Source organism: Podarcis erhardii, assembly GCF_964252035.2.
Source record: "Podarcis erhardii genome assembly, chromosome: 16".
Classification (NCBI taxonomy): Eukaryota; Metazoa; Chordata; class Lepidosauria; order Squamata; family Lacertidae; genus Podarcis; species Podarcis erhardii.
In genome coordinates this window covers 32,956,371-32,979,245 of record NC_138514.1, presented here as the reverse complement: position 1 = coordinate 32,979,245, position 22,875 = coordinate 32,956,371, and the positions used below count along the sequence as shown (strand labels likewise).

The 22,875-nt window shown below is 47.7% G+C and overlaps 1 protein-coding gene and 1 long non-coding RNA gene across 7 annotated transcripts in view; one reads left to right on the top strand and one right to left on the bottom strand.

The window, feature by feature from the left end:
* The first annotated feature begins 1,939 nt into the window (after positions 1–1,939).
* Positions 1,940–17,794, top strand: LOC309331797. Its single transcript, XR_014151962.1, has 5 exons — positions 1,940–2,579; positions 3,089–3,395; positions 4,532–4,642; positions 8,273–8,384; positions 17,700–17,794. It is a non-coding gene; the product is annotated as an uncharacterized lncRNA (long non-coding RNA).
* Positions 17,760–22,875, bottom strand: part of ACACA (acetyl-CoA carboxylase alpha) — a 198,250-nt gene continuing 193,134 nt past the window's right edge. For all 6 annotated transcript variants that reach the window (XM_081844038.1, XM_081844035.1, XM_081844037.1 and 3 more), the window contains one exon: positions 17,760–22,224. In XM_081844038.1, coding sequence (XP_081700164.1) covers positions 22,098–22,224 — 127 coding nt within the window. In that variant the 3' untranslated portion in view covers positions 17,760–22,097. The remainder of the gene's footprint in view (positions 22,225–22,875) is intronic.

The following is a 22,875-nucleotide window of genomic DNA, read 5'->3' as shown; positions in this document are numbered from 1 at the left end:
TTGCCAGAGCAGCTGGGGCTGATGGGAATCGTAGTCCAAAACTTCTGGAGGACAGCCAGGTTGGGAATTAGGCTGTCCTAAACTCTCGGGAGGTCTGTTCATAAATATGTGTAGCTCATCATCTGAGTGGTGGCTTCCAAGGAGACCAAAAGTGGAAAACAGCTAATAGAATGCGATGGGTGATTTGTTCTTCCCTAAAGTAAAGGACGCGACCACAGAGCCTAGGGCTTGCCAATCAGAAGGTCAGCAGTTCGAATCCCCGTGACGGGGTGAGCTCCCATTGCTTGGTCCCTGCTCCTGCCAACCTAGCCATTCGAAAGCACGTCAAAGTGCAAGTAGATAAATAGGTACCACTCCGGCGGGAAGATAAACGGCGTTTCCGTGCGCTGCTCTGGTTCGCCAGAAGCGGTTTAGTCATGCTGGCCACATGGAAGCTGTACGCCGGCTCCCTCGGCCAATAAAGCGAGATGAGCACCGCAACCCCAGAGTCGTCCGCGACTGGACCTAATGGTCAGGGGTCCCTTTACCTTTAGAGTACTCCCCTAAAGTATTTTTGCTGATGGGGGATTTGTGGATTGCCTCTTCTGCCCCTCCCCCAGTTGAGAGATGCTCTTTGTTAGATTTACACCAGGACTAACCTCTACAGAGAGAAGATGATTCACTTGTTTTTATTCAGAAGGTCAAAAAAGCTGGAAATTAAATCCCTATAAAGTGGATTTATTAGCCTGCTGTGATCAATCTCCAATGGAGATTATCTTGCATAAGTATCATGTGCATATGTATGTTACCTGTATTGATTGCCTGAGGTGTCTCCTCTGCAACCGCCCCCCCATCCTTAAAACTGAATAAAACAGCTTTACAGAGCTGGCCACCTCATTTATTTATTCAAAATGTTTCTAGGCTGCCTTTTCTTTCTTTTAAAGGGTGAAACCGCCCCCCCCCCCACGTACAAAAGACAAAGCAACTATTTGTTTATTTTGTTTAACGAAAGGTATATGTATGCCGCTTGATTGCAAGGAAACCTCTAAGTGCATACAATAAATATTAAAACTTTATCCATAAAGACAGTAAAAAATAAAGAATAACACTATGTTGTCCCATTCTAATGTAATGCAGTCATTTTAGCACAAGCCGTTTAAAGCCTTTCGCAGTCCGTCAGCAACACTCAACATTTATTTGAACACTTTAAGAGTGGGGGGGGTGGGGACGGACAAAACAGTTTAAGAGAAGATGAAATAAATGGGGATTTGGTTGGATTTTTCTCCCTCTTGTAGAATATTAGCACTCGGGGGCATCCAGTGGAGTGGAGTGTTGGAAGAGTCAGTGCAGACCGAAGGAAGTCCTTAACGCAGCACATAGGCACACCTGTGGAACTCCCTCCCACAAGAAGTTGTCATGGCCATGAGCTTAGAGGTCTTGGACAATTTCATGAAGGATAAAGGCTATCCGTTTCTCCCCACGATGGCTATGTTCTGCCTCCGAATGCCAGTTCATTTCCTGCTTCCAAGCTCCTTGTTTGACCGCTGAGAAGAGGATGTCAGAGTAGATGGGCCTTTGATCCAGCAGAGCTGCTCTGGCCCTCTTAAACGCCAGCAATGAAGGAACCAGTGCTGGCTTTTTCTTCAAGGGGGGGGGCTCTCAGCCAGAGCCTTAGAGGTCCAGCGCAACCTGAAATGTAGTGGGGCTCATTTCTGTTCACAGTTCATTTTAGCTGCTGAATGTATTTTTAAACATTTCTCCGCCAAAGTTCTCAAGGCAGTATACTCCTCCTTCCCACCAAACGGTGTTGATGGCAGCTGACAGTATTATGGTACTTCTGTATTGTTTATTTGATTTTTGTTTTGTTTTTTAAGCCTAAAATGGCTAAAAACTACCAGAACACCAATTTCAACAGCAGTGTGATGACATCACCTTGTGTTTATTGAGGAGTAGCTGAAATCTAATTGGATAGAGCTTATATCTACCAGCTCAGGGGTCAGCAAACTTTTTCAGCAGGGGGCCGGTCCACTGTCCCTCAGACCTTGTGGGGGGCTGGACTATTTTTTTGGGGGGGGGAATGAACGAATTCCTATGCCCCACAAATAACCCAGAGATGCATTTTAAATAAAAGCACACATGCTACTCATGTAAAAACACGCTGATTCCCAGACCACCTGCGGGCCAGATTTAGAAGGCGATTGGGCTGGATCTGGCCCCTGGGCCTTAGGTTGCCTACCCATGTACCAGCTAGTTCCAATCTCATTGCCATTCTGCCCTTCCTGATCCTCGTCCACATCCCTGAAGCTTGAGGGATTCCGTTAGAGCCACAGTGAATAAAGGAGGAGGTTCTCGTTTAAAAGGGAGGGAAGGGTTTCTAGTCCTCTTCATTGTATTAAAAAAAAAGGCAGGTAGGGGGAAGCTTGAAAATGAAGCTGCTGGCCAGTTGAAAGTCCCTTTGATTTTCTTTCTAGCTGCTAAAGACTGAAACAATTATCTCCTTCATTTCGATAGAGATTTGATAAGTTGCTTTGCCTGCCTTGTACCTTTGGACATGCCTGTGTGAAAGTGATGCTTTGACAAGATTCAGAAAAGGCAAGAGGGTGCGAAGGTGTCCACTCTCCCACTTGTTGTTTAGAAAGGGGCCTTTGCTGCTTCCTTAGCAATTTTTGTGAGGTGGCAGGTTTGTTTTTGGAAGCCGAGCAGAACTTGGGACAGGTTGGTATTTTAAAATTGTGGGTTCTGTTGTATGTTTTGCAGCTTTAAATGTTTCTGTCTGCCTTGAGCCTTTGGGACAGTGGTGCACTCAGGCAATTTTAGACTTAGGCCAGTTCTTTAGACGGTAAGGTATATTAATCACTTCACTTCAAACCATAGTAAGCCAGCCCTTCTGGATTCTGGGCCCCCTCCTGCTCATTCTGCTGTGTGGGGCTCTGGGTGTCTGCCCCCACCTGACGGTGCCACCATTCTTTTAAAAAAAAAAAATTAGAACTCCCCCCCTCCATTTCTGCTGTGTGGCCACTCCAATGCAATGAAGCTCAGTTATTTTCTGTAATTCTAGTTGTGACTTGAGCTAAAACAGGACACCCCCCTTTTTCTTCCTTTTTTACAGGCATATGGACTAGAAACTTTGCTAGTTTTTGTTTTTTAATGTGAAGAAAGGTGGTATATTGACAGAGTTGGATTTTGCTCCTACAGAGATACCCTCTGCCCCAGATGGTAACCCTAAATTAAAAATAAAAATAAAAATTGTGTGCGCTTGTTGCAAAAAGCTACTTTCAGGAAATGAAATGACAGTGTGAATTCTATCTTAACGTGGGCTCTCCAAGTGGCGGAACGAGGACAGTTATCCCCATCAGAAAATCGAAGATTTTTTCCCACTCCGCCCCCTCTAGGGTGCAGAAAGTATCTGTGTCAAGGTGAGTATTGACTTTTGTCTTAGAAAATGTATGTAGCATGGATGAATAAATCTTTATGTGCATTTGCAGCAAAGCCAGAGCTGTAGATCTTAGAGAAGGACATTGATTTTTGCCCGCTTCCCCCCCCCCTCCACTGCTTCCCATTTTCTCCAGCTTTCCGAAGAGTCAAAATTTGCCTGGCATAAACTTCTTTTAAAACAACAACAACAACAATTCTGTGGACCCCTTCAGAGTTTGTCATATTTCTATTCTTGAATTTAGTTGCATGCCCCCCCCCAACCCTGGGGAAAGTTTTTGAGAGTTAAAACTATAAGTGGTAAAGCTAAGAACTGGGGTGTGAAATTAGGTTGCAGCCAGCTGTTTTGGGGTTGGACGTGAGACTTTAGATGGGTACTGTTGGACGAGGAGAAGAGAGAAGCATATGATGCAAAATGGTGTCGAGTAATGGCAGGAAAAGCACCAAAGATCAGTCGTTGAGCACTTTGTTTGCATGCAGAAGGTCCCAGGTTCCATCACCAGCTAAGACTGGGAATTGTCCCCATCTGAAATCTGCTGCCAGTCGGTGTAGACAGCACCTGAGAAAGGTAGACCAGCTTTCTGAATAAGTATATGGGCAGTTTTTAATGTTGGATGCTTTACTGGGCTTAATGTTTTTAATTTGTTGGAAGCTGCCCAGTGTGACTGGGGCAACCCAACCAGATGGGAGGCATATCAACAACATCATCCTGTCTCCCTGGGTTTTAGGAAATAACAACAGCTTCCTAGAACCCAGGGAGACATGTCAGTGTTCATTTCCCAAAGTTCCAGTAGCTGGGGCCGATGAATGGTTTTATTTATCAAATTTAATTTGAGACACAATTCCTCCTTAACTCTTCCTGGTGTTTACAAAACACCTGGTTTTTAAGACCACCTCTTTTAATACTGTCTCCCAGCCTCACATCTTTTCTTCTACTCCTCAGGAGTAGGACCATGTTTTCAAGTGAAGGCTTTTGGAATCTCTTCCCTGCACCATCTTGCAAACAATGAAGGGCGGCATGTAAATTGAATAAACAAAATAACCCCCAAGCCTGTTGATTTCAACGTGGACGGTGTCACACCCATATTCCTCTCTTTTCTCTTGTAAGAACTGAACTCAGGGCTGGGAAGTCTGTGGCCTGCAAGATGTTGCCAGGCTACAGCTCCAGTCATCCTTGACCCCCAACTGGGGCTGTTGGAAGCCCAGCCCAACGACATCTCCGACATAACAGGTATGTTTAGCCTGGAAAAGAAGAGCCTGAGATACCAGTCTTCACATATATAAAGGGCTGTCACATGGAAGATGGAGCAAACTTCTTTTCTCAAACTTCATAGAGTAGGACTCGAACCAGTGGCTTCAAGCTACAAGAAAGGAGATTCCGGCAAAACATCAGGAATAACTTTCTGACCATAAGAGCTGTTCAACAATGGAGTGGTCTCCCTTGGGAGGTGGTGGTTTCTCCTTCCTTGCAGGTTTTCAAGCAGCGGGTCGATGACCATTTATCACAGATGCTTTAGTTGAGTCCCCTGCATTGCAGGGGTTGAGCTGGATGACCCTCTGGGTCCCTTCAAACTCGTACAATTCCATGATTCTGCAATGGGATGGAGAACTGTAGCTCCATGCCTACAGCATCTGCTTTGCGTGCAGAAGGTCCCAGATTCAATCGCCAGCGTCACCAGGTTAGGGCTGGGAGAGACTCCAGTCTCAAACATTGGGAGAGCTGTTGCCAGTCAGTGTTGACAGTACTGAGCTAGATGGGCCAGTGGGTTTGACTTAGTTTCAGGCAGTCTCCTATGAGCCTGTGTTTGCTAATTGGTTAAGCAACGGGTCTTCTGCTGAATCCATCTCTCAGGGTTACATCACTGCTTATAGATTGGCAGAGAGAGGGGGGCAAGGGACGTGTTAGTTGCATCTTGCATTGTGAACCCAGCATGGAGCCAGGGGTCAGACTAGATGACCGCAGGGACCCCTTCCTCTAGATTAATTTATCTCTAATGCATCATCAGCACCACCAGCACCACCACCATCATCTCTCTCTCTATACAGTGGTGCCCCGCAAGACGAATGCCTCGCAAGACGGAAAACCCGCTAGACAAAAGAGTTTTCCGTTTTGGAGGTGCTTCGCAAAACGAATTTCCTATGGGCTTGCTTCGCAAGACGAAAATGTCTTTTTCTAAGACATTTCCCCCCCCCTTTTTCTAAGCCGCTAAGCCGCTTATCTGCTTAGCCGCTAAGCCGCTAATAGCGCTAATCCGATAAGCCGTCAGTGGGCTTGCTTCGCAAGACGAAAAAACCGCTAGACGAAGAAACTCGTGGAACGGATTCTTTTCGTCTTGCGAGGCACCACTGTATATATTTGCCAATGAGAAATATATGTTCATCTGGGGTTTGAAATGGATATTAAAACACACAAATACTCAGTACTCTACTGGTTTTGAATTTGTGTGTGTGTGTGTGAGAGAGGGAGAGAGACTTGGGATTTTTCTGTGTTTTGGCAGCGTTGTGTGTGTGTGTTTTCAGCAATATCACACACAGACACACAATCTATATCTATAATCACTGGTTATACACAGTGGATAATGAAGTAGAGCTGTCAACCAATTAAAGAATTTTAGCTGATTAATTGCCCTTCTTTTTAACCAGTGCATTGATTTTAATGAATCAATTTAAATTTAAAGACATTTGCATATTATCACCATCTTTGCTTAGGTGCCTTTTGGAGATATTGAAGGACAGATGAGATAACAACCCATTTCATAAGCAAGGCCACCACTCTGCGTTAAAACTGGAGGGCTCAGCGATAGAGGAGGTGCTTTTGCACCCAGAAGGGCTTAGGGTCAGTCCCCAGCACCCCACTCCCACCCCCCATGAAAAGGGTGCCGTTTGAGGTGCAGCGAGAGGGTGGTAACCCCAGGCAGGGCCTGCTTTGTGGTGACACTCCAACTGTGGAATGCTGCTTCCCAGGAAGACTTGTCTGGCCCCGGCCTTGATGTCAATATGGTGCCATGTGAGCACTCTTGTAGGTTTGTTTCCTTAGCCTTAACCAAACAGCTGCCTCACGGCCTCGGATCTCCAGTCTGCCATATATGGGTGTTTTTTGATCTTTTGGAAATGGCTGCAGTGATTTACCATTTGTTTTTGTTTTTTAAAAAAATAATAATCTTTGTTTTAAAGTTGTTGCTTTATTTTCATAGAAACCACAGGCCACTTGATTGTAAAAAAAAAGCTTCAAAGTGGTTTACAAAAGAATAAAACAATAAAGGCTCAAGGCAAGCCCTGCTATCATAATAACCCCCAAGCCTGTTGATTTCAACATCTCTGAAGCACAAAGGTTTTTGTTTCCCCCCTGTTCAGTTGTGAGCCACTGAATGATAAAAGGTGTTGAGAGATGAGAGTGGGGCCTCTCCACATGTGTGAAACTTATCAGATGAGATTATTATTAATTAATTAATTAATTAAATGTGTACAGCAGTACAGATGCTTCAGGTTACAGATGTTTCAGGTAACAGACTCCGCTAACCCAGAAATATTACCTCGGGATAAGAACTTTGCTTCAGGATGAGAACAGAAATTGTGCAGTGGCGGCAGCGGGAGACCCCATTAGCTAAAGTGGTCTTCAGGTTAAGAACAGTTTCAGGTTAAGAACGGACCTCCAGAACGAATTAAGTTCTTAACCTGAGGTACCACGGTATACCGCCCTAGACTCATAGATCTCAGGGCAATTCACAGCACAAAAAAACACAAAATAGCTTAGAAGTGGGGAACTTCAAAAATGTGGGGGCAGGGGGAAGATTCCTAGCTTTTAACAGAATAAGCAAAGGCCGTAGCTCAATGATTCCGAGTTCAGTCCCTGACATCTCCAAGCAGGGCTTTCTGAAAACCCTGGAGAGCTGCTGCCAGTCAGTGAGGACAGTATTGAGCTGCAGTTGAGCCCCACATTGGGCAGAAGTTTCCTGCATTGCAGGGGGGTTGGACCAGATGACCCTTGTGGTCCCTTTGAGCTCTACAGTTGTTGTTGTTGTTTAGTCATTTAGTCGTGTCCGACTCTTCGTGACCCCATGGACCAGAGCACGCCAGGCATTCCTGTCTCCCACTGCCTCCCACAGTTTGGTCAAACTCATGCTGGTAGCTTCAAGAACACTGTCCAACCATCTTGTCCTCTGTCGTCCCCTTCTCCTTCTGCCCTCCATCTTTCCCAACATCAGGGTCTTTTCCAGGGAGTCTTCTCTTCTCATGAGATGGCCAAAGTATTGGAGCCTCAGCTTCACGATCTGTCCTTCTAGTGAGCACTCAGGGCTGATTTCCTTCAGAATGGAGAGGTTTGATCTTCTTGCAGTCCATGGGACTCTCAAGAGTCTCTTCCAGCACCAGAATTCAAAAGCATCAATTCTTTGGCGATCAGCCTTCTTTATGGTCCAGCTCTCACTTCCATACATCACTGCTGGGAAAACCATAGCTTTAACTATACGGACCTTTGTTGTTAGCATTGCCCATCAATGAACAATGGACACAATGTCAGCATGGAAGAGAAGGCACCTTTGAAGCTCCTGATTCCATCCAGCTCATGGGTCCTGAGCGATGTGGGATCTAGCCCTGTGGAAATGCCCCGCCCTGCCCCACTCCACCCTGACAGCGCAAAGTCCATATTTGCAGCTTTAAGATTGAAACGGAAGCTGGTGGGGAACCAGTCCTACTATAGAACAGATCCTCCCAATTTGGGCCAAGGGATTTTCAGTCCAAATTTCATCTGGCCCTAAACTCATTAGGCAGCCATAGGCAAATATCAGAAGTTGGGGAAGGGAAATACTTTTCCTTTCTCATTTTTCTGGTGCATTAACATTCTTCCATGTTTGTTTCCTAGACTTTAGGCAAGCAGCTGCCTGCCAGCCTCAGTCCCTCAGCCTGCAGCATGGGCGTTCTTGAGAGGATTACAGAAAGAATCCTTGTTTTGTGCTTGGAGCCCTCTCTCCCAAGTAAAAGTGTTATTTATAAATCCTTGCTGCTATTGTGGCTGAGAATAGGGAATTTGCTAGTTTGGCACCTGTTCTTGGCATAGGGTTTTCCTTGCTGTGGTTCGCTGAGGTTGTGTGTGTGTGTGTGTGTGTGTGTGTGTGTGTGTGTGATGCCTGCTTCTCTGTTTGACACAAGTGTCTTAAAGTTACCTCCTGATGCTTCTGAGTTTCTTTGCAGGCATATTAAAAGGCGAGCATGGAAGCTCTTAAAATGCTGAAAATGCTTGTTTCGTATTGTTCGAAGAGATAAGCGGAAGGTAGGGCGGTCGGGAGAAGAGAAATTCAAAGTCTTGCCAATGGTACCCTTGAATCTTTACTTATCAGCGTCCTGGCAGGCTTTCAATCTTTCCCCCCTTACCTGGGTGGTGCGATACCTGGGGAACGCAGGCAAGGAGCCTTCAGCTGGGACTCGACCTGGTTTCATCCACTGAGGTTGGTTCTCTTGTCCTCTCCACCGGTAGGGGGGCAGGAATGGTCTGTTTCCAGGACAGACAGCGGAGATCTGAGCTTGCTCATGTAACTCCCAGCGCTGGATCCTGTCGCCAGCCCCCTCTCCAAAGTGTCTGGTTTGGCAGCCCCAGAAGTTAACCAGCTCTGCTTCCAGTGGCAGGTCTTGCTGTCTGACTGTGGCTAATTTCTGGCACTGTGGTCCAAATCACTGAGCCTGTTGGGCTTTGCCGATCAGAAGGTCAGCGGTTCGAATCCCCGCAACAGGGTGAGATCCTGTTGCCCGGTCCCTGCTCCTGCCAACCTAGCAGTTCGAAAGCACACCAGTGCAAGTAGATAAATAGGTACCACTGCAGCGGGACGGTAAACGGCATTTCCATGGTGTTCCATTGTGCCAGAAGGGATTTAGTCATGCTGGCCACATGACCGGGAAAACTGTGGACAAGCGCCAGCTCCCTCAGCCTGGAAGCAAGATGAGTGCTGCTCCCCATAGTCGCCTTTGACTGGACTTAACTGTCCAGGGGTCCTTTACTTTCCTTTTTTACCTTAATTTCTCTCCAGGAAGAGAGAGAAAAATAAGATGCAGTCCTATGTGGGCACAAGACTTGTGTGTACTTAATAAATGCTTCACAGTTTCAAAAAGGCGCTTTCTTTTCCGAGCACAGTTCCAAGTGTTGGTGCTGACCTTTAAAGCCCTAGACGGCCTTGGCCCAGTATACCTGAAGAAGCATCTCCACCTCCATCATTCTGGCCGGACACTGAGGTCCAGCGCTGAGGGCCTTCTGGTGGTTCCCTTGCTACAAGAAGCAAAGCTACAGGGAACCCAGAGGCCTTCTCAGTAGTGGTACCCGCCCTGTGGAGCACCCTCCCTTCAGATGTCAAAGAGATAAACAACTACCTGACATTTAGAAGACATCGGAAGGCAGCCCTGTTCAGGGAAGTTCTTAATGTGTGACATTTAAATGTATTTTTAATCTTTGTTGGAAGCTGCCCAGAGTGGCTGGGGAAACCCAGCCAGATGGACAGGGTACAAATAAAATAATGATGATGATGATGATGATGTCACCTTAAGCAAAGGGTGTTGTTTTTTAACACGAAACACACAAATCTGTCCCTCCTTTCCAGCAGCATATGCTTGCTATTAAAATGGCGGTGGAGAATCTGGTGTCCTATGGGTGTTGATAGGCTCTTAGCAGCTCCCTATCGTGCTTGGCCATTGGCCCTGCTGGCTGGGGCCGAGTCCAATTCCACCCAGCTCCCTAGAGCCCACACTGAGTGACAGCGGCTGTCCAGGATTTCAGAAAAAAAATAAAATAAATACCAGTCCTAGCTGGAGATGCCAGGGATTGAATTTGGGACCTTTTGTGTGCAAGGCAGATTCTCTGCCACTGAGCTGTGGCCCTTCCCAAAGAGTGATTCATCACTCCCAGAGGATCTGTCCACTTTGCCTGCCTGTAGGAGAATCAAATCCCAGTGACGGAAACTCCCAAGGACACACTTTTTCTTGGTGCCGGAGGTCTTGGCTGAACGCAGAGCGGAAGGCTAAACTGCATTTGCGAGAAAAGGGCAACCACAGAACAGGCTTTCCTGCAAATATTTCTCCTTAATGCCACCAATTAACAGCTATCCCGAATTTCCCAACAGAATCTAAATTCTTTAGCCATATGTGATACCTCTGTTAACCAGCTTTTTTTAAAAAAATAGGACAACAACAGATAACCTGGCCCTGATTTATTTTTTTTAAAAAAACCAAACAAAAAACAGGAGGTGTGTGTAGCAGAAATGATACGCCCTCGCTGTCCCTCCCGAAAATAAAACCACACAGAATTTCAACTTTCAGACAAACAACTTCATTTACAAGTGTGGCTCTAATTAGCTTCTGAATTAGTAAAGCGGAGTCCCCCCCCTCCCTCCCCCAGATCAGCAAAAGCCCGGGGGGAAGCGGCGGAATAGCGAGAATCGCATTTCCAATTATTTTGTTGAATTGCTAATTTAGTTATTGTGGCTGCCGTAATTGTGAAGGGTATTGGGTGTGCAATTCAATTTGTTTTAAATATTTGTGGGAAGGCTGTTCGGTAATGGAGCTGACCTGTTTTGCGGCCTAAATTGAGAGAAGGGACTCGAACAAGGAGGTTTGTGGGGGCGGGCAGGGAGTGGGGAGAAATATGGGAGGAGAACAGAATGGGGGGGGGGGAAATGTGGCTACAAAGCCGTCGTTTTTTTGTTTCAGTTTTTATTTTGATCTTTTCTCTCTTCATCCCTCTTAAGACCGTTGAAGCAACAAAAGGTTTAAATTAAAAGATGATAGCACTTTGATCTGCCAGCTTTTGAAAGCTTTTGCCGCTTTGGAGGTAACCCTTCCGGGCATTTTTAATATGTAGATTTTTTTTTTAAGGCTAAAGTGTTTAAATATGCATTTCCAGGGTTCAGTAGGGGTACTCTCTCTCTCCACCCTTTTATTAAGTTTGTTAAATCGATTAATGTATTTAAGCACACACGATACACACAGATGCATATATCTCTATATCTGTTATGTAAATACGTATTCTTCCTCCCCAAACCTTATATTGGTTCTGTGAGAGCAAACACACAGAATTGAATCTGTTGTGCTAATTTGATAGGATTTAACACCATTTCATCTAAAATTATGTGTAGGGTTTCAAAATACACATCTCACAGGGGCCTGTTTTGGAGTAAACGGACCCCTTTTTGTATGCCTAGTAGGGGAGAAGCTGCTCCATTAGCTATACCTGCAATTAAATTCAGTTGAGTAACAGTGGGGGAGAAATGTCTGTATGTGTGAGAGAGAGAGAAGGAGGGGGCATTTGTAAAACCGTTTTAATGGATGAAATTCTGCCACCGTCACCCCCTTTCCCTGAATGTTAAGAGGTGAGTTTTGTTTGATCCAACACATCTGTGACCGTGGGGAGTACACAGTACAGGATATTGCGACTTTTACGTACATTCTGCATTTAATGCCCCCAGTCCTTTGAGCACAAAGCTAAATTTAAAAAAAGAAAGCCGAAAGTTAGTGCATACAGAACTTCATATTCTGTGTAGGTTGGGCAGGTAAAACAAATAAATAAAGCTACACATGAGTGTCTCACACACAATGACTTTAGTCTGCAAGAAGCAGCAAAACAGGGTTGTTAAAAACAAGATGTCACTCTCTGCACGTTTTAATAGTTGTTTTATTGGTCTTAATAGCTTTTATGTATATTATGAACTGCTTTGCGATTTCTAAGAGAAAAGCATTTTTATAAGCTTTTCTTCAAAACAAAACAAAAACAAAACCATAGCAAACTAGAATGTCAAAGTGAAGGGCTCTGGCATAACCCCGGACTGACTAGATTTCTAAAGGGCAGTGGCTCGATTTCCTTACGGGAACCTGTTCAACTATCACTGCAATCCTGGATGGCTTTTAAAAAGGTATTAGACAAAAAAGGTATTAGACTGCTGCCGCTTTGCCGTGCGTGTGGGGAGGGCTTCCCCCTGCTAGCCCATTCTCCATCTTGGGCTTGGGGACGGGCCCCAGACTCCATCTCAGCATAAAAGACTCCAAGTAGGCCCGGGACACTGCTGCTGCCGCTTTGCCGGTGAGTCTTGGGGAGGACCGCTCCCCCTGCAAGCCCATTCTCCACCTTGGGCCTGGGGGCGGGCCCCAGACTCCATCTCAGCATATAAGGCTTCAAGGAGGCCTTGGAACACCACTGCTGCCGCTTCGCCGTGCGTGTGGGGAGGGCTTCCCCCTGCTAGCCCATTCTCCATCTTGGGCTTGGGGACGGGCCCCAGACTCCACCTCAGCATATAAGGCTTCAAGGAGGCCTTGGAACGCCACTGCTGCCACTTTGCCGTGCGTGTGGGGAGGGCTTCCCCCTGCTAGCCCATTCTCCATCTTGGGCTTGGGGACGGGCCCCAGACTCCACCTCAGCATATAAGGCTTCAAGGAGGCCTTGGAACACCACTGCTGCCGCTTCGCCGTGCGTGTGGGGAGGGCTTCCCCCTGCAGGCCCACTCTCCATCAGGCCTTGGGGCGGGGCCTACGCTCATCACTGCCGCACCTTTGGGGACATTGGTGCTGCGGCAGCGGTTGTTTGAAGTGTTTTTATATGTTTTAAACTGTGTGGGTTTTTTGTTTTGTTTTGCTTTGTTGTACCACCATAAGCGGTGATTTTTATCCATGTATTTTTATTTTGTTTTGGTCTATTTTGGGTTGGGGTGGGGTGGTTGTGGAGTGGGGTGGGGATTGGCTTTATTTTCGTATAATTGTTTTTGTTTGTTTGCTTTTATATTCTGTAAATGGAGGTGAGCCTGAGGCTTGGGATTCCTACTGTGGAGGGGCAAGGGAGGTATGGCGGTGGGGGCAGATGTCATAGGCGAAGGGGATCGAGATACGGATATGCTCGTACCCCTTCCAATCTGCGCCCCATCCCGAGAGACGAGGGTAGGGTGAGCAAGGATTACTCACCTCCGTCACTGGTGTTGTGCAATGCCAGGTCTATAGGCAACAAAACCGCCACCCTGCGAGATTTCTTCACCTCGCAGGGGGTTGACCTGGCATGTGTGACTGAGACCTGGGTGCGCGAAGGGGATACTGTTACCTTACGAGAGATGGCGCCCCCGGGTTTCTCCGTCCTCCACCAGTCGCGGACTGTGGGCCGGGGGGGAGGGGTGGCGTTATTAATCCGGGAAGATTGTCCTTTCAGGGCTCTACCATCGCCATCGATCCCCGGCATTGAATGTGTTGGCCTAGTGTGGGGCTCCGAGGTGAGCTTGGCTGTCTGGCTGGTGTACCGGCCACCCAGCGCACCAGCAGCCACCCTGTCAGGCCTGCTGGAGGCGGTGGCCGGCTGGGCCTTGGAGTTCCCTAACCTATTGGTATTGGGGGACTTCAACATCCATGCTGATGCCACTCCCTCCTCGCAGGCTCTGGACCTGGTGTCTTCCATGGCGACACTAGGGCTCTCCCAGTTTGTTTCGGGCCCCACACATCAAGCAGGCCACACGCTGGATTTGATCTTTGGTGCCGGTATAGATGTGATCATGTTTCCTTCGATGAAGGTGCCATGGTCTGATCACTATGCCCTGAAAGCCAGGATTGACGTTCCACCCCCACCCTGCTTGGGTGGCGAGCCAATTTGGGCTCGCCCGCAAAGGCTGATGGACCCTGATAGATTCCGTCAAGCCTTGCGGGACCTTTCTCCCCCTGGCGACTCATTGACAGAGCTTGTTGAGGCCTGGAATACCCAGCTCCTGGCAGCCATCAATGAGATCGCACCTAAGCGCCCTCTGCGACCCCGCAGAAACCGGGCTCCCTGGTTTACCGAGGAGCTCCGGAAAATGAAGCGGGACCTCAGACGGCTAGAGCGAGTATGGCGGGGTGCCCGTGACGGAGCCTCAAGAACATCTTATAGGGTTTTTATGAAAACCTATGAGATGGCAGTGAAGACCGCTAAGAAGTCTTACTTCTCGGCCTCCATTGCATCCGCTAGCTCTCGCCCGGCGCAATTATTTAGTATAATTCGGTCTTTAACGTCCCTCGAAGGACAGCCAAATTTAAATAACAATTTGACACACAGCTGTGAGGCATTTGCGAGCTTTTTTGCGGAGAAGGTCTTGTTGCTCCGCCATGACCTCCCTGCCAATTTGGATACAATAAAGGAACTGGAGGCCCCTCGACTGCCCTCGGGTTCAGTATTGGACCACTTTGACCGGATATCCCCAGCCGATGTGGACAGACTCCTCCGAGCTGGAAAGCCCACCACATGTCCTCTCGACCCGTGCCCGTCCTGGCTGATTAGAGCGTGTCCAGACGAGGTGCGGGCCCCCCTGGGGGATATCATCAATCTGTCCCTTGGCACCGGGACATTCCCAGGGGAACTGAAGGAGGCAGTGGTGCGCCCGCTCTTAAAGAAAACATCATTAGATCCCTTAGATCTATCCAATTACCGCCCGGTTTCGAATCTTCCATTCCTGGGTAAGGTTATTGAGAGAGCGGTTGCTGAACAGCTTGGTAGGTTTCTGGATGAAACATCGGCTCTGGATCCATTCCAGTCCGGCTTCCGCGCTGGTCATGGGACTGAGACGGCTCTGGTCGCCCTAACAGATGATCTCCGCAGGCAGCTGGATCGAGGCGGGTCGGGGCTGCTGATTCTTCTAGACCTGTCAGCAGCCTTTGACATGGTCGATCACGAACTCCTGGACCACCGCCTTGCCGACGTGGGGATCCAGGGCACAGTCCTTCAATGGCTGCGCTCGTTTCTCTCCGGTCGGGGACAGAGGGTGGCGCTTGGGGGGGAATTGTCATCCCGCCACTCCTTGGTGTGTGGTGTGCCCCAGGGTGCAATACTCTCCCCAATGCTTTTTAACATCTTTATGCGCCCCCTCGCCCAGCTTGTCCGGAGTTTTGGGCTGGGCTGCCATCAGTATGCTGATGACACCCAACTCTATCTGTTGATGGACGGCCACCCGGACTCTGCCCCAGACACACTGATCAGATGCTTGGAGGCTGTGGCTGGATGGTTACGTGGGAGCCGGCTGAAGTTAAATCCTTCGAAGACAGAGGTCCTCTGGCTGGGACGGGACGACAGGGGGCTGAGGGGGCAACTCCCATCTCTTGCGGGGGTGCAATTAGTGCCAGCACCGTCCGTTAAGAGTTTGGGTGTAATCTTCGATACCTCCCTCTCCATGGAGGCGCAGATTGCAGCTATAACAAAGGCGGCATTCTTTCATCTCCGCCAAGCTAAGCAGTTGGCTCCTTACCTCTCACGCCCTGACCTAGCCACTGTGATCCACGCGACGGTCACCTCCAGACTGGATTATTGTAACTCGCTCTACGTGGGGCTGCCCTTGAGACTGACCCAGAAACTCCAGCGGGTGCAAAATGCTGCAGCGAGACTCCTTACGGGGTCTTCGCTTAGAGATCACATTCATCCGGTGCTATACCAGCTGCACTGGCTCCCGGTGGAGTACAGGATCAGGTTTAAGGTGCTGGTTTTAACCTTCAAAGCCCTATACGGCCTAGGGCCCTCGTACCTACGGGACCGCCTCTCCTGGTATGCCCCACAGAGGAACTTACGATCTTCAAATAAAAACATCTTGAAGGTCCCAAGCCACAGAGAGGTTAGGCTGGCCTCAACTAGAGCCAGGGCTTTTTCGGCTGCGGCTCCAACCTGGTGGAACGCTCTCTCACAAGAGACAAGGGCCCTGCAGGACTTGACATCTTTCCGCAGGGCCTGCAAGACAGAGCTGTTCCACCTGGCCTTTGGTCAGGGCGCAGCCTGACTCCCTCCTCTGGCAATCTTTACAAAACTTTAGTTTATGGTTGCCATCAATTTTGATTTTAATTCATTTTAATCCATTTTTATAATGTTTTATAATGTTGTACTGTTTTAGTGTTGTTAGCCGCCCTGAGCCCGGCTTCGGCTGGGGAGGGCGGGATATAAATAAAATTTATTATTATTATTATTATTAAATTCACAGAGGATAAGGCTGCCTGTGGATACTAGTCCATGATAACCACCGTATCTGAATACCAGTTGTTTGGTGGGGTCACTTGTGAATGAGAGGGGGGCTGTTTATGGGCTCCCCAGAGGTATCTAGCTGGCCGGTCTGTGAACAGAATGCCACATTAGATTAGCCTCTGTGATCCAGTCGGGCTCTTCTTGCAAGAGGTCCTTACTGCCTGGGATCCAAAATCTGTGTCTGTTCTTACCAATAGTTTCCCCTGAGTGTTTTATCTGTGACAGCATGGACTAAGAACTTGCCATTTCCTTTTTTGTAAATCTGCAGCTGGGCTCCCAACTCCCCATCGGCTCTGATGGCTGGGGCTGTCGGGCGTTGGAGTCTTGACAACATCTGGAGGGGAAACACTTACCCTGGAGTAAATGAAAAGTTTGGGTTCCCAGAGACCTCAGTATTGGCAGTCATATTGCACCATTGAGTACATTTCCATTCTTCCTGGAACGATGGAGTGCTTGACTGTGAGTATTTGCGATCAGTAGCAGACCTACATTTGAGGGTGGGGGTTCACAACTGGTAACGAGGTCTGGGTAAGCACTGTTATCTTCTTCAGTGGGGTTGTTCCATGACAGATCACCACACCTTTACAACATCTGTGCTACTGACTCTCAAACTTTTAGATTGTTGAAATATCCATACTCAATTCAGTGCTACTACACCCAAAATGTTAAGTTGCTTCTGGAGTTCCTCTGGAATTAGGGGCCTGGAAACTTGTTTCATTAGTTTCATAGTACAGTGGTACCTTGGTTCCGGAAGTCGGTTCCAAAACCAAGGCGCACTTTCCCATAGAAAGTAATGCAAAATGGATTAATCCATTCCAGACTTTTAAAAACAACCCCTAAAACAGCAATTTAACATGAATTTTACTATCTAACGAGACCATTGATCCATAAAATGAAAGCAATAAACAATGTACTGCAGTCACACAATCAATCAGTAGCTGAATTGGGTTCCACACAGTCACAAAAACAAAACAAAAAAGAGCCGCAAAAACAAAAATGCAAAATAAATAGCAAAAACAGACAAACCTCAGCGTAACACTCAAAACGGAGCACGTTCAGCTTCTGAAAAATGTTTGCAAACCGGAACACTTACTTCTGGGTTTGCAGTGTTTGGGTTCCAAGTTGTTTGAGTACCAAGGTGTTTGAGAACCAAGGTACCACTGTAGATACACCTCTGGCTGTAATCTTTCCTGAAGGAGGCATAAATGCTGAGACGGATTTCTTGGAGGGGAGCCTCAGGTGTTAAAGGTTGCATGAGAGTCTGAAGTTAACGCATTCCCGATTTCTTGCTTCTGCTTTGTGACAGAAACTGCTGCACTCTGAAAACACGGAATCCGCGTCAAGGAATTCACAGCGCAATGCAATCTGATGGTTGGAATTTTTTTTATTAAAAGAAACTTGAGGTAAGTGAAATAAACATCAGCACCACAAGTTGTCCCAAGACATACATCAATTAATACTTCTGTCGGATGGTTCAACTGGGCTCTCTCTCTCCACTTGTCCCCTCCACTGCCTGTATTTCTGCTACAGACTTTTTAAATCAGGGCTCCCCACCACGACACCAGTGTGCCTGCCAGTACCTCATATGCTACCCACTGAAAGTGAATAATCCGTTTTGTGTTAGGCCACACCCCCGCAACAGCCATTTTGTATCTGGTGCTCACGGCACTTTCTCAAAATTCCCAGTGTGCTTGCTGGCCCCAACAGGTTGGCAACCCCAGTTTTATATGTTCTCTTCTCTCCAGAAAGGGGGGGGGGCAGAGCATGTAACTCTCACTTTCGCCCATCTGCCCCCACCCTCGTCCCAATCAACATTGTGTGGCCAGCGGCAGGTATAATGCATTTCTTAACATTTGCTGATAATCCTCCATTGGGTTAGATTTCCCGTTTCCACCGCAGTTCTTTTTGGAGGCAGTGCAAGGCAAGGATCCCAAGACATGGTGGGTGGCTGACTTGAAGGCCACGGCATCGTCACCAGACTGGATTATTGAAGCTGGTTGCTGCAGAACAGAGAGCACAAAGGTGCTCTTTTTTGTGGCATGTGCATCAGTTCAAGTGGACCCCTCCACCTTGGGCATTTGCTGCAGGGGAACGGGACTCATCTGGCAATGCAGAGCCAGTTATGGGGATTTGCTGGGTGGCAAGTCCTTGGCCTTTCTGACGTGTCGTTTAGAGAGAGAGAGAAGTGGCCACACGCTTACTACAGTTAACATCCTAGAGTTACGCTCAGCTGACGTTCTCTCTCCTGGAAAGTATTTGGGCAAGGCTTAGGTTTCCTTTAGTGACATAAACAAGGAGCAGTTTAAAAAGGGAAGACACTAAACCAGTGTTTGCCAGCCTGGTGCCCCCAGATGTTTTGAATTAACACCCCCAGTGGGAACGGTAGCCCAAAACATCTGGAGGGTGCCAGGTCGGTGCCAGCTGCATTAAATCCTCAAGAGGCAGGTAATGAGAATGCAGGTCGAAAGTCTCTTTTTTCAGGAATGTTAGGAGCCAGCTCCTTCCATAGAGTTCAAAGTACAGGGCTAAAAGTCCTTAGCAGCCGTCCTTTTCAGACACTTTCCATTATTTTCTGAACCGCAATATTTTATCAATAACCCTGTAGCTTCCTTAGGGACCCTGCTCTGCATTAATTACAAGGCAACCCACTCAGGATGTCTGCTTGGCAGAGGGCACTGCGGTCAAGAACCTTGGCTCTTGGATGTGTGTCTATGTGGTACTGGGTCATGCCCATCTCCCTCCTTTCATTTCAGGGTATGCAAGCTTCTTTAACTGAAAGCAGTGGGGCTTGAGGTTGTGGTAGCCAGCCCTTCCTTTCAGTGGGACTCGCTCTGAAGTAAGTCTCAGATTACTTGCTATTTTAAAAGCTTTTTAAAGATTGTTTTAATGCTTTGGTGGTTGCCCCCCTCTGCTCTTTTGGGATGAAGGGCATGATAGGATTTTTGTGGGGGGAAATATGCTGAATTCAATGAGGCTTACTCCTAGGTAAGTGGGATTGCAGGCTTTTTTGGATTGGGGCTGGCTTCCCCTGGATGCAGGCATCTGCCCAAAGAGGCATGCCACAGGGCTTCCAAGAGAACCCATATCTAGCATTTCCGCACCTTACAAAATTTGATCCCTACCACCTTTTGCAATTGGCTGGAACACGTGTATTAATTCAATTCCTTGTAATGAGGGGGAAACAACACAGCATTTCTTAAAACTGATTTTGCACAAAGTATTATTTTATTGAATGGTAGTGGGGTGACTCATTTAATGCTGTGTTTCCCCTTCATGAAACGCCCCCCCCCCTTTCCCAAGTTGGTGAACTGGTGCAATAATGGCTATTGTCCCAACTAACCACCTGGAAGTGTCATCGAAGGCTCAACAGCTGGATCAACCAGCCTGTGAGTAGCATCTCCTCCTAACATTGGTGTAGCATTGCGGGCCACTTGTGTCTTACACGAGGATTGGTTTCCAAGGGTCCATCTGTATACGCAGAAATGCAGAAGGCCAGGAACTGCCCCTCCTCATAAAGTGGAGGGGTGCTTACCTGGTTTTGGGGAAGGAGGTGTGAGGGCTCTGGAGGGTGCCAGAATTCTCCCACCGCCTTTCCAAAGCCTAAGAAATGCTTGCCCAGCTTTGGGAAGGAGGTGTGAGTGCCAGGGCCCCCCAAACTGCCTTCCCGAAAGCCAGGTATGCTCATGATCGTAGGTGGGGGGGGGGATAAATAGAGAGTGGTTTCCTTCACTCTCCATGTTTTTATTTTAGTTCCTCCTCACCCACACAAGATGTGAGGGGTGTGTGTGTATGTCATTGGTCCCTGCAGTTGCTAGCACCTCTCTGCTCATGTGCCTTTTTTTAGCCCTCAGAAATCCTGCTTTGGGGCTTCCTATTGGGGCGTCTCATTGGCCACTGTAAGAACAGGATGCTGGCCCAGATGAGCCACTGGACTGATCCAGCAGAGGCTGGTGGCTGTAGGAAAGGCAAGCCTGACTGAGCGTAGCATATGTATTCTGCTCCATCCCTCTGCAGCCAATGGGCAACCTGACCCTCCCAAAAAGCAAGGCCACAGGTGTGCAGGTGAATTCCTGCTATTGCACTAGTGTAGCTCCCTGAATTGGCGCCTTGGTGAAAATGCTGCTCAGCCGGCAGTGCTTGGATGCAGGCCAGTTCCCACCCCCGCAAGGCTGCATTTTTTCCTACCTCTCCCCTGTCTTAAGAGACAGCACAAAAGGGTGTCCTGTACCCAATGGGGCAGGAGATGCTCAGCTTTACCTTTCTGCTCCACCTGTTCAAGGTTAGGTCCTCTGGCGCAAGCCAGCCAGCCCACCACCCACCAAGGCCGCAAGTGTTGATTTACAGAAGCAAGTGCCACTTCTAGCTTACAAATTGACAACATTGCCAGCAAAGTATGTAAGGAATTGAAGGCAAGGATAGGCACCTGTAGGGTTTACTGTACAGGAACAACTTCAAGTCCATGCTCCCTACTTTCAGGGGTGGCCAACAAAGTGCCCTCCCACATTTCATGTTGCTGAACAATACCTTCCATCACACCCAAGAACTGAGGCTGATGTGGAGGTGGAGGCCAGGGACATCTGAACAGCACCATGTTGACTGCTCCTTACTGAATGTCAAGATTCTGTTCTCCATGAAAGCTTCATGGTAGAACCAGGCTGTAAGGAAAGTTACGCTCAATTCAGGTAGCACAGCCATGTGATGATGGGAGATGTCGTCAGAAGCCTGTGCTACACTTTATAGATGAGGGATATATAGCTGGGGTGACCCTTGTTCGTTCTGCTGCAAAAGGCAGAATGATTTCAGATGGGATTATGCCCCAGACACCTTGCAAAATAACTTTCATATGAAACAGAAATGCCCTCAGATTTCTCGAAGTCCAATAGAACGAAGGGAAGTTTCTCCCCTCAAAGGCTGGAGCCTCTTATAAACACTGTTTTCTGACTATTTTAGCATTGCAGAGCTTTTTATCCGCCCTGCAGACTGGCTTTCCTAGGTTTATTGCATGAACGCAGAAATGAAACATCTGATGGCCAATCAATCGTGCACAGGGAGAAATAATATGACCTAAAAAAGGGGGCGATGATTTAAACTTTGTGCATGAAGTGGGGATGACCTCACCACCAGCAGGGGGAGAGAGACGATGGGAGTCTAAACCAGTTTAGAACAGAAGCAGCAAGAGGTGCTGTGGGCCTCCCTTTTAGGGGTGGCGCTACCACTCCGCTGCCAAATACGACTGACAAACACTGGATCTTTTGCATTTGGAAGGTTGGGAGAAGTCAAGTAACCGGCACAATGGACAAAAAGTGTACCCAAGATGAAAAGCTTGGGGTGGGGGGTTTCTGCTGAAGGCCCCTGTGGTCAGCCCCCCACCCCACCCTTGATTTAAGACCTCATGGTACCAGGGTACCTTTCATGATCTCATTGGAAGTCACAAGAGTGACTGAGACGCAAATCCAGTTTACACTTTGTTAAATAAATAGGGACTACTGTACGACATCCATAAGTTACATTTGTGGGGGAAGCCTGTATTCCTGAAGTCTCGCATGACTACTCTGAAATTCAAGTCTGATTTTAAAAAAAGACACAAAAAAGAAGAAAATAATTAAGAAGTCCTTTCCCAGCATTTCCCCTGCTGGGAGTTAAGGTACATGGATGAAGGCAGGAGCAAAATGGCAGGGCACCTTTTCCCTCCAGCCTTGCCGGCTTACGTTGAAGCAGGCGCGTCCATGGTGGAGAGAATGCGCACAATCTCGGCTCGCTGCGTCGATGATATGTGCTGGGTCATGTGGACGATGGAATCCATGGCGACCTCCGGGTTGGCCTGCACCAAACTAGTGTGTGAGAGAGAGAGAGGGAGGAAGCAGGTCATGAAGACAGTTCCTTGGACCCCACAGGATAATAAGGGTCCCTAACACCACCGGCCAGAAGACCCACAAATATGAAATTACGGTTGCAACATACCCCAGTGATGCAAAGAAGATCCTAACCTGCATCTTGGAGAAGAGCCTCTCAGCAACAGCTGCTCAGCTGAGGCACAAGAAGGATTGTTTGGGCACATTCCCCAGGGATGAGAGTTTAGCAAGCCTTTCCCGAGGACTCGGCCCCAATCAGTTGAAAAAGACTTAATCCTTTAAATGGATCTATAATCGGTTGTTCCGTAAATAGTAATATTGGTCATCATCCTTTTAAAAATACTTTTGCAGTACATTACAAGTATATTTTTGTATTGGTGTGTCTTTCTGCTATTTGTGGGGACAGCTCCTTACCACGAAGCAGGCACCTCTCATTCTTCCTCCCAAGTTATTGATTACAATATTGTTTACAAGTTTTCAGCCAACCTTTTAAGTGGAGCTCTTTTATCCCAGTCCGTCTGCATTGTATTTGTAACTGTTTGTCTACATAGAATGGTTTTTAAGTTGTTGTTGATGATGATAGTGATTTTTTAAAATGTGAAAGGCTCCAAGATATTTTATGGGAAGCAA